Source organism: Morone saxatilis, unplaced genomic scaffold (genome assembly GCF_004916995.1).
Source record: "Morone saxatilis isolate NCDOM2014 unplaced genomic scaffold, NCSU_SB_2.0 Contig22, whole genome shotgun sequence".
NCBI classification, from domain to species: Eukaryota; Metazoa; Chordata; class Actinopteri; family Moronidae; genus Morone; species Morone saxatilis.
Window position 1 is genome coordinate 14083486 of NW_023339785.1, and position 11957 is coordinate 14095442.

General features: G+C 41.7%; 3 protein-coding genes across 4 annotated transcripts in view; 2 read left to right on the forward strand and 1 right to left on the reverse strand.

The window, feature by feature from the left end:
• Positions 1-3202: 3202 nt before the first annotated feature.
• LOC118333819 (endonuclease domain-containing 1 protein-like) lies at positions 3203-5228 on the forward strand. Its single transcript, XM_035669608.1, has 2 exons — positions 3203-3622; positions 4410-5228. The coding sequence occupies exons 1-2, from the start codon at positions 3320-3322 to the stop codon at positions 5013-5015; spliced, it is 909 nt and encodes a 302-aa protein (XP_035525501.1). The 5' UTR covers positions 3203-3319; the 3' UTR covers positions 5016-5228.
• A 1300-nt stretch (positions 5229-6528) lies between these two features.
• On the forward strand, positions 6529-9043 carry LOC118333577 (endonuclease domain-containing 1 protein-like). The gene is made up of 3 exons (XM_035669283.1): positions 6529-6626; positions 6707-7048; positions 7759-9043. Exons 2-3 carry the CDS (start codon positions 6758-6760, stop codon positions 8371-8373), a joined length of 906 nt encoding a protein of 301 aa, XP_035525176.1. The 5' UTR covers positions 6529-6626; positions 6707-6757; the 3' UTR covers positions 8374-9043.
• The window catches only part of si:dkeyp-121d2.7 (zinc finger protein 316), a 4302-nt gene continuing 1388 nt past the window's right edge, over positions 9044-11957 (reverse strand). For both annotated transcript variants that reach the window (XM_035669282.1, XM_035669281.1), the window contains exons 3-5: positions 11432-11745; positions 10694-10805; positions 9044-10533 (exon numbers count right to left, since the gene is read on the reverse strand). In XM_035669282.1, the coding sequence (XP_035525175.1) occupies positions 9497-10533; positions 10694-10805; positions 11432-11745 (1463 nt within the window). In that variant the 3' untranslated portion in view covers positions 9044-9496. The remainder of the gene's footprint in view (positions 10534-10693; positions 10806-11431; positions 11746-11957) is intronic.

Genomic DNA, 11957 nt, shown 5'->3' on the forward strand with positions numbered 1-11957 from the left:
ATGAAATTGTGGCTTTTTCTTTTTAAATTATTTAAACCAGAGGAAAACAGGGTTTCACCGGCTGTTCCTACACTGAAACTTAGTTGCAGACATGTTTACTAAGTGCTAAAGAACAAACTAGGTATTTACATAGAGATTACAATTAGTAGTAAATATTTACATATAACTGGTTATTGTCAGGTGTACACTAGCTTAACTGTTGCATAACTGACTGAACCAACTTGTATGCGCTTATGTTTATGTTGAAGAGTTATTACTAATAACACATAACATGTTTAATACTGATGTAAACGTGGAAGATTTTAAATTACATTTACAAAAATAAAAGCAGTAAAACCAATGACATTCCACAAACTGATGCAATTAGGCTTAAAAGAGGCTAACTGGTGTAGGCCCACTCATATTTTTCATCATGTACCCATAATTAATGGTAATACCTGACCACATAAACAATTAGGTTAGTTTATAATTCCCCTTGAACCATTATTTTTTGGAAGTTATTATGCTAATGTAAGTTGATTGCCTACAGATGTTTCTTAGCTAGCAGCCATTTTACACATTATTAAATAATTTATTTTAATCATTAGGTTACATGGGATTTAAATAAATGTTGATTTCTATTGTATGGTGTTTTTATATGTCTACTAATGTCTGGTGCCTTATTTGTTTTTATTGTGAAGCACTTTGTGACTAGGTGTATGTGTACTATATAGATAAACGTATTTACTTACTTTAGTTGTGCAACCTGATTACTTACCAGTTTGAAGTTATTAAAACCTCAGTATGAACACTACACACAAACTAACTAATAGCAGGTGCAGCTCATTCACTGATAAACCTTTAAGCAAATAACACAATCACTTTGCATTCAAATTGTTATCAAGATTTGCTACATACTTAGGCCTACATGTATCCTAGGCTATTCATTAGCATAATTCTTATGTAAGAGGGCATTAGGAGAGCATAAAAGAGAGCTTTAAGTATACAAACATATTTCAACAGGTAGGCTACGTGAGCCACATGTTCAATATGTTTCAAAAACACAACCAACAGCAGCTGAGTCAGTAACACAAAAGGGGGAAGAAGAAGAGAAACTAGCTGACACAGAGTCAGTCCTTAAAGGGATGTACTCATATTAAAGGGGTGGTTTGAGAGAAGGGGAGGGTGTTGTAGGCCAAATAAGGATGGAGAGAGGGCCTCACTTTTTTCAAATAAAATGACTCACCCATTTATTTTTGTACTGTCCCTAAATACGGCTCAGCAGCTCTCCTCTGTGTGGAAATTGAAACTGTGGTAATTCCTGGTCATCCACAGGTTACGACTCATCACCAGTGATGGTAAATGCAGCGTTATTACTCACAGTCTACCCAGTTTCATTGACCTGACCATGAGTAGTTTGCTGGATCGTCAGGATGCTGCCAAATGTCATGTCTCTGAATATTCACTAGATGGCCTTATTGAACCACCCACATCTGAAATTGAATATTCATACAGTATTGTCACTGATCAAATCCTGGAGGCCAATTGTTCAGGCACTGTTCATAATTGTTGTATTTTATATGCTGAGGTGATAATTTATGCTATGAATTTATAATTATGTCCCAAAAAAATCACCGGCAGGTTTTATTGAAAGGAGCCAGATTTATGATTTCCACTTTCAAGAAAAACTAATCAGCATTCACAAATTAGACTTAAATAAATATAAATATCTAATCATAATATAGGACAGGGGGGTATTAGGGTGAGTCTTCAATTCAAGAGGATGTTTAAGCTAAAATGTCCTCATTAACTCACCAGATGATAATCATGATAATTTGGGGTCACTCAGACAGGTTAGGGTTAGTCTTAATAAATGAAATTTTGGGTGGGCATAAGTATGAAATTTAGTAGAAGAAGTAATAGCAGGGCCATGAGAATGATATTAATATGTGTTATTAAAAGTGGCTAATGTTATAATTTCTTATTTTAATGCTTAATTAATAGGCTCCCAGACACATCTTTATAACTATTGAATGATTTACAAGACAACCAGCGTTTCTTTTTACTATTGTCTGTTAATTACTAATCAATCACACACATCCATGTTAAAGCATGCAACATTTTTTAATGGTTAAAAATGATCATTGTGTGAATTCTTCTCACAGATCACTGTGTCCAAAGCAGCAAAGAGTGCATCCACTCAAAGGTGTGTTCATGAGCCCAGAACATGCTACAGTGATACATTTTACATCAGTCCTATTATATACTATAATATATATACTACTCTATACACCTCTGGCCTTTATTTGTAGCATACATCACTTGTTTTTCCATTCATATTTACATTATTTCTACAATCTAACAAGTCCTAAATATAATATTCCGACAATTTGGAGCAAGACAACTAAAACCGAGGAGTTTTCCCCCTGCAGACCAAGCGCTTAACGAAATAACTTCTGGTAAATATTTCTGGTTCCCACAATGAGGGAAGTTCTGATGAAGAAAAACGAAACAACATAGAAACTCAACCGAGACAAAAAAAGGAACCAGCTGACTGGTTCAGGGGAGTGTGTTTGTGTGTTAACTATTAATTAACAAATGAATGCCAATAAACATCTGAGAAAGAATAACAATTCCTGGAGACAATGTGTATATCACAAACATCTCACTGCAATCCATTCAGAGCTCTGCGTCAGGCAATGTACTCCCATGATTATTCGCCTTTTAAGACAGTGTGAGAAAGGTGGGCACAGACACTCTGCAGGGACATATATAAGACAACAACAGCCTATACAACAGCCAGCAACAATAAACTGTATTAGTGTTTTCAGTCAGAATGTCTTGTGTGTTATTGAACCCGACTGGTGTGACATGAAAAGGACCCTAGCATTAGATCTGGAAGATATCTAAGTAAGATACAAATATTCTAGTCAGGAATAAACAAATGTTCAGGTCAGTCTTGATGCTCAGTTTAAGATGTCGAGTGAAGCTTCTTCTTTCTCACCTTGCTAAAATCACCAAATGATTAAAGACTTGAAACAAGATGGTCTCTACCTCAATTGATTGATTAACAAAGCATATGCAGAGCCATTATTTACCAGAAGGGAGACTCACTGCCAGTTAACAGGGGAAGTTTGCAAGGAAATGGGGGTTTCTGCTGTCAGTATATATAAGAGGAAACGCAATGACAGCCAACAAACGTCTATACTCCAGACGCTGGACACAGGAAACACAAAGGACACAAAGGAAATATAGGTTTTATTGAACTCTGAGGCTGTGTCTGAGAGGAAGTCTTTCTAACAGGTGTATATAAGACCAGCTTGCTGCTCTGTTGTGCAGGATGTCTCAAAGGAAGATGCTGCAATTCTCCATGGGAGCCCTGCTTCTCCTACCCTGGTTTGGTGGACTGGTCCTTGGAGAGATCAGCAACGACTTCTCGCAGTGCCTTGATGTCTTCTACAATAAAACTCCACCAATGGGTATCAATGCAGCAGGATACACACCAATATGCCAGCGCTTCAAAAACCAGTACCACTTTGCCAGCTTGTATCACCGTCAGCATCGTGCACCATTGTACTCTGCGTACATACTCAGTCCTGCAGATGGCAAACGGCCCAATAGCACTTGGATGTATGAACCACAGGTGAGTCGGAAAACAGTGTGTGCTGCTCAAGAGCAGCTTTTTTCTTTAAAGACTGGCAGGTGTTTCTTTATCATTCTTATTTTATCAACCCCATTTATTTCAATGAGGCTATGCTACCTATCTGAATAATGTAATACAATCCAAGAGCTTCACAAACTACAGTTTGAACAACAACTGAACATTATAACCTTCATGACTGCAGGCTTTATTAAAGGACTGTTTATTAGACTTAATTTTAGCTAAGTGTACCCTAAAAACTGGAAAATAACCATATCCTTGGTTATTTTTATTCTGCAAAAGAACATCACCTCCTTTGGTTCAGTAAATTCACTGGTGTTCATCTATCATAGCATTATTATAGAGTTAAGTGTGTCTAAATAACTTTCATACAGCACACAAAAATTCAGCATTTCCATTTAGACCTAATGGGAATTTGTGTTTAAAATGTAAGGACAATTTAAGGAAACAATGACAAGGAATTTCCTTGTTCAAAACAAAACCATTGAAGAACCACACTTGTTCAGAAAATAAGGTATTGGTTCAATTCAAAATCCATCTACAATGGGCAATCAATCGTATGCAGCCAAAACTTATCGCATTGGCAACAGCAATGACTCGGTCTCAATTAGTCCTGGTCTTGGTCTTGACTAAAGCACTACCATTTAGACAAACTAAACATACACTCATGTGACTATTCAACTCAGTCAGTATCAATGATCAATAAGCAGCAAAATACTCTGTTGTAGCTTCAGTGACATGTCCTTATCTCTCTCTTTCTGTTATTAAGTTGGCATTTTCCCGTGCTAGTTCAGAGATGAAACCCTTCCACACCTCCATGGACCAGAATGTGATTGAGAGCCAGGCAGTGCTGCAGGACTACAAGAACTCCAGCTACACCAAAGGCCATCTCAATCCCAGCATGCACCAGAAGACAAGAGAAGACCGTGAGGCCACCTTCACCCTGACAAACATTGTCCCTCAGCGAGCCGGCTCCAACTCCGGCCCCTGGAGCATTCTGGAGAATGAGGTGTTAAAAAAATTCAAGGCCTTCTGCAACGGGTTGATGTACGTGATCACTGGAGCCATTCCGTATGAATCTGAACCCCGTTGGATCAATAACAGGGTGTCTGTTCCTGAGTACATGTGGTCTGCCTACTGCTGCCCATCCTACAATACCAGCCTTCCTAAGCACCTGAAGCCCTTTTTTCCCACATATGCTGCAGTGGGAAGAAATGACCGCAACAGTGGAGAGGAAATTGTGCCGGTGAAGGTCAAGGCGAGGGCCTCGGTGAGGGGCTATGATGTGAGGCGGATGTCTTTAGAGACTCTCGAGGACATCCTGGCACAAAGGCTGGCTATGCCCATCAGTCTGTTTCATGGGCAGTGTCAGTAGCAAGGTTGAAAAGTTGTTATGAAGGTGCACTGAAGTAGTAGTCACCACATACAGCATATCTCCCTTGTGTCAGGCTAGTCTCAAGAAGTCTTTACCAGAGTTGGGACCCTCCCTAACTCTCTTTGATTACAGAATGAGTGTTTGATTAACTCAGTGATTTTGCTAATAAAACAAGACTGAAATGGATTAAGTCTTCTGATGAAACAAATCAAATCAAATGCCAATTATATTTTCAGAAATAAAATGTGCAGTTGGTTTAAACGTGGTTGCATAGAAATGTTCATTTTATTCAAAATCATAAATAAATACTTTGTGTTCACACAAATGCAAATGCCTCCAAATAAAATGGTTGCACATTTTGTCCTGATGTATGAAGCATTAAAAACCTGTGTGATGTGCAAGGGCAACCATTAGCTTTTAAGGCTATCTGTGGTGTGTTGAGAGAGACAAATAAAGATTAAATAAAGTTGAATTCATCCCACTATGTGTGCAGTTTTGTGTGAAAACTATATGGTTCTAGGTTGGAATATGCAACATTTAAAGGAGCAGTGTGTAGGATTTAGTGGCATCTGGTGGTTAAAGTTTCAGATTGCAGAACACTGCTTGCATCTGTATTTGACGAAGAATGAGAATGGCTATATAGTATATAGGAGAAACTCCAGTGGCTGTGAAAAATGCAAAAGGCCCTATCTACAGCCAGTGTTTGATTTGTGTTGTAACATGTTGAAACATGGTGGTTCAACATAGCGGACTCCACAGAATGCAACCCGTGGTGTCGTCTCATTCTAACGACAACATAACAATTCCTATATTCAGGTTATGGTACACTAATGAAAACATACCTATAAATACTATATTACATTTCTGCAAATAAATCCCCATAAATGTTACACTTTGGACCATAAAGGACAAAACTGAAAAAATAAGGTCTTGAAACTCAATAAATTATATGTTTTATTGGTAAATATATATATATATATATCAAATCAGCACAAATAAGTAGACAGTAAGCCTGGAGTTTTTGGGGCCTACTTGGCATGATCCAGCCTTTCTTCCTGAGGTCTATATAAGAAAACACAGTATAATCAATAAATGTTTACACTTATAAAGGCTAAACTATATATATATATATTTAACAGTCAATTACAATTGGCCATTGAAATAACACATACTCTTAAATGATTTGAACATCCACACTGCAAAGTAAGTTAAAGAATACTTTTGTTTTTTACAGCTGGTATTCCCCCTGCTTCTTTTCATATTTGCTGAATTTGGCCCCACAATATACACAGTGTGTCTCAAATCAATACATTGTTTTCATTGATGATGTTATTGATTTATACACCATATTGTTTATTTTGGTTTATTTTGAACAAATTGTGTTTGTTCAAGTATATCTCTTGAGCCAGTTCATGACGAAAATAAGTTGGGGGAGAGGAGCTGTAACATGTTTCCTGATCATGTGTTGGTTTGTGGGCTGATACTTACAACATCACACCAAGCTCAGAGGGTCAATAAGACAGTTTTCAGCAGAAGAGCTGCAGGGAGGTTTATAGTCAGCGTTTACACAGCTAATGATTTTTTCTTCTCTGCTTGGGAGAAAAGACCTTGGTAAGTTTGCCTCTGAGAGGATGCCTGGGGGGAATAAAAGAGTGGGTTCACGGTCTGCTAACAAGTGTCTCTTTCTCCAGCACAGATACAGCCAGGCTTCTGCTTAATACTGCAGGGTGTCACAAAGGAAGATGCTTCAATTCTCAACAGGAGCTCTGTTTCTTCTCCTACCCTGGTTTGGTGGACTGGTCCTTGGAGAGATCAGCAATGACTTCTCCCAGTGCCTTGATTTCTTCTACAATAAAACTCCACCAAAGGGTATCAATGCAGTAGGATACACACCAATATGCCAGCGCTTCAAAAACCGGTACCACTTTGCCAGCTTGTATCACCATGAACATCGTGCACCATTGTACTCTGCGTACATACTCAGTCCTGCAGATGGCAAACGGCCCAATAGCACTTGGATGTATGAACCACAGGTGAGTCGGAAAACAGTGTGTGCTGCTCAAGAGCAGCTATTTTCTTTAAAGACTGGCAGATGTTTCTTTATCATTCTTATTTTGTCAACCCCATTTATATCAATGAGGCTATGCTACCTATCTGAATAATGTAATACAATCCAAGAGCTTCAGAAACTACAGTTTGAACAACAACTGAACATTATAACCTTCATGACTGCAGGCTTTATTAAAGGACTGTTTTTTGTGTCACACATAATGTATTTGTATACTGCAGCAACAGATGAAGATTCTGCAACACTTTCTTTAGGTTCACTGCAAATTACTTCACATTTGTTCTTCTATCCGGGTGTTGTTGTAGCGTTAACTGTGTTAAGATACATACATGAGAATTCTGCATTTGCACATCGACCTACATGCAATAAATGTGGTGAGAGAGTGAGAGAACACTACTTCTTGACTTCCTCCCTCTTTGTGGTGAGTGTGTTATTTGCCCAAATGCAGTTTGTTTCCATTCACTTCAAGCTAAACTTATATGTATATATAACTAACTATATGTACTAGAAAAATGGTGTCACACACTTTCTCAGAGGAAATAAATAAACTTTTTCTCTCATTTCATTTTATTTCTTTTCCAACTAGATGACTAAATTAAACCTGTTTACACAGATTAAACTTAACAATAAGCAGCAATGTGCTCTCATGTAGTTTCTTCTTTCTCTGTTTTTAAGCTGGTGTCTCCCAATGCCACCCCAGTTATGCAGCCTTTCCCAGTCCCAAATCAAATCTACAGAGATGTGCAGAAGAGCCAGGCGGTGCTTCAGGACTACAAGAACTCCGGCTACACCAGGGGCCATCTCAATCCCAGCATGCACCAGAAGACAAAAGAAGACCGTGAGGCCACCTTCACCCTGACAAACATTGTCCCTCAGCGGAAAGGCTCCAATACTGGCACCTGGAATGGTCTGGAAGGGGAGGTGTTAAAAAGATTCAAGGATTTCTGTAAGGGGTCAATGTATGTGATCACAGGGGCCATGCCTTATAAATCTGGAGCACACAAGATCAAAAACAGGGTGTCTGTTCCCGAGTACATGTGGTCCGCCTACTGCTGCCCATCCTACAGTACCAGCCTTCCTCAGTCCATGAAGCCCCTTTTCCCTACATATGCTGTGGTAGGAAGAAATGACCGCAACAGTGGACAGGAGATTGTGCCGGTGGATCCCAACGTAAATCCCAATGTGCGAGGCTATGATGTGAGGCAGATGCCTTTAAAGACTCTGGAGGACATCCTGGCACAAAGGCTGGGTATGCCTGAAATCAGTCTCTTTAAAGGGAAGTGTCAGTAACAAAGGGTGACAAGCTCTTTGTTAGAATCAGTTAACTTACCTGCACACAATTCATCTATCAAAGTCAGTAGTCCCCCCCGCAACCCCAGTGTCTGATGAGACCCAAAGCCTTAAGGGACCAGTGTGTAGGATTTAGTGGCATTAATGAAGTTGCAGGTTATTATTAACTGATCACTGCTGGCATCAGTGTTTGAGGACTAAATGACAAATGAGAAGGGGCTGTAAAGAGTGTAGGAGAAACTACGGCAAAAAAAGCAAAAGGCCTCATCTGTAGCCAGTGTTTGGTTTGTTCGTTCTGGGCTACTATAGAAACATGGCGGTTCAACATGGCGTACTCCATGGAAGGTGGCTCAAACGTCTGTAGATAAAAATGTCTCATTCTAAGGCAACAAAAACATAACGATATTCAGGTGATTATACGCTAATGAAAACATACCTCTAAATATTATATTCCACTCCTGCAAATAGATCCCCTTAATGTTACACACTGGACCTTTAAAGAGACTCACTCGCTACCTAATAATTACAGACTCAATGTTTAATCAAAATATTATCTTGTCTCTGCTGATTTCTAATAAATATGATCTTGCAAAAGTTATATTTTATCTTATCAATGTTATCTTGTATGTTCACTCACCACATGCTTTTGCAATAAAGAAGACTGACTGGGTGAAGAGCCTTCTGATGAAATATTTATTTCTTAATGATATGACCAAAACACAAACACACAAAATACCAAGCTGTCAATTATATTGTCAGAAACAAACAAGGGCAGCAACTTTAACTTTGAATTCTTGATAAAAAGACAAAAGTGTACAATTTATTGATAATCATAAATAAGCACAAGCTTTGTGAGAACGCCTCAAATGAAAATGACTGGACGTCTGAGATAGATTTTTTATTTCTCTTCCTGTAGAGAAACGTCATGTACAACTGACTTCCTGTCCACTTTGTACATTTGCCTTCTTCATTTACTTATTTATTTACAAGTAAGAAAGGCAACCCCAGATGACAGAGGATAAAATTAGCATCTACCAGTCACATTCATCACCTAAATTCTACAACATTCGATTGAAAACCTGCTTTTTCTTTCCAGTTCTATCAGAGATTTGTAGGAGAGGCTCTAAAAACACTGGTGGTTTTTCAGTTGCTCCACATCGCTAAAGCCACTTCCACAGTTGGAGCACTGGAGTGTTGCCTTTTCACTGTTGTGTATGAGCTGGTGTCTTTTTAAGTACTCCACGCGACTGAACCGTTTTCCACACGCCTCACACCCATATGGACGTTCCCCCGTGTGAATCCGCTGGTGCCGCTCCAAATTGCCCAGACGACTGAAGGTGCGTCCACATTGAGGGCACCGGTGCGGTCTCTCGCCCGTGTGCACCAGATGATGCCGTTCCAGTGAGCGTGAGTGTGTGAAGCGCTTCCCGCAGATCTCGCAGCAGTGCGGCCGCTCAGCGGCACAGGCACACTCATGGTTCTTAAGTGCCCAGGCGTGGCTGAACGTGTTGCCACAGTGGGCACAGGGGAAGAGACTGTCCTCTGCTCCACTGCTCTGTAACTGAGAGCCTCCTAGTGGACAGGGGTGCTCCTCCAGCTCAGCCTCTGAGGTGAAGCCTCCTCCACACTGTGGGCAGAAGTGAAGCAAATCTCCGCTACCCTCCTCTTCCCCTCCGCTCTCCCCGGCACTCCCTGAAGCAGACAGGTGGGGCAGGTGCTCCGACTCTCCCAGCTCCACCACATCCTCGTCAGTCATGACTGCAGCCGAGTCGCCCTCTCTTAACTTCTTGGACCAGCCTAACCTCAGCTCGACTCCGGCCCTCACCCCATCCTTTGACCTGCCTTGCCCTATCTGCTCCTCTCTCTGCAGGGTGGGTGGCTGAGGATCCAGCTCTTCGTCCTGCTCCATTCCATCAAGGCCAATGTACTTGGGGGCCAGGGTGATCTTGCCGCCTTGCACTACCTCAGATTCTGGGCTGACAGGCTGAGAAGCCGTCATGGCAGCCTGCTCGCGTCCTCTCTCAGCCCTCAGTGCAGACTCCAGACCCCTCAGCTCATCCATGGTCATGCCACCCTCTGATGGCTCTGCTGAGTCCACCTCCCAGTCCTCCTCCTCTCTCTCTCCTGGATGAAGGCTTGGGGGATGATCCGACAGGTCTCCTGAGTAGAGACAAGGGAGGAGGAGAGATGTGGAGGAGGAGAGATGTGGAGGAGAGAGAGAGAGCTGACGTGAGCAATCATTTCCTATTTCTTTCAAACTATTGGTCTCTGAACATTTCACTGTTCCCCTCCCTCAACCAGTGTGACCTGGGCTTATTACCTTCGCTTTGGGCTCTGGAGCCAGTGTGGAGGTTCTTTTTGGGCGGGTCCATCTTCAAAGCCTCCTTGATTAGCCGGAGAGAGGCGGGTTGATAGCCCTCTGTTTGAGTAAACTGTATTGAGAAGCACAGGGAGTTATAGGATAAACAACTCAAACCAGGTAGAATATGCAATTAAACTCACATGCAATGCTCATCATAGCCATTCATAACGACCCACTAAATTCACGTTTACAATGCGCCTTAGAATAAAGCTATATGATTGGTTACATTTCTTTAAAGCCACTTTATTAGCCATAAAAAACACCCTGAAGATACTAGGCAGGGAGGATAATTACACATCCTGCACGCTTTGAATATTCAAAACCAGAGAAGAGAAGTGAAGAGTGGATCTGTGCCCTGCCACTTGGTCATGTGGTGGAATAGCAAACAGCTTTTCACCTCTACCTCTAGTATTTCTACCTAAAAGCTTGCTGCACTTGAGATTTGGAGAGCCCTACTCAACGGGCTCCTCTGGAAGCTAAATATCAAATCAATAGCCTTCCCTTTATCCACTACATCACTGCAGTGATTTGATGGCTGAAAAACACAAGCAAAACTCTCTCTGTCTCTCTGTATCAGCTCACTCTTTCTCTGTCTGCGTTCTTTTTCATTCAATATGAAGCCGCTGAGCAGTGCAGAGATGCTGTGCCACTTTCTCCTCCTACTCCTCCTCCTTTGAGAAAGCCCGTCTCCCTCACCTCCTCTTTGATGTTGGCCGTCTCCTCCCCCTCAACGCTGAGGCTGCCCTCCCCTTCCTGGTCTTCCACCATCCCTCCCTCATCCTCTTCATCCCCAGGGAACTGGATGAGGTACATCTCCCTGGCCTCCTTCCCCCCTCTTCCTCCTGCTCCTGCTACCATCCCCACAGCTCCTCCACTTCCTCCTCCTCCCCCAACACCACCGCTGCCGCCGCTGCCACCGCTGCCACCGCCACCACCTCCTCCTTCCTCCCACACACCTCCAGGCCAGCCTTTGCCATAGGCTGCTGCGGGGCCCTTCTTTGACTTGCCTCCTGTGGAGAAGAGAGGAAGAGGAAGACGAAGGAAGGGTGGGAGGGAGGTGAGAGAGGAAGGAGAAAGTGCGGAGGGGGTGGGAGAGAGGGAGTGCATGGGGATACAGGAAGGAGAGGGAATGAAATATGAGGGGGAGAGAGATAAGTGGGAGGAGATGATTGGGAGGTCAGGAGAGAGAGAGAGAGAGAGAGAGGAGAAGAGAGAGAGAGAG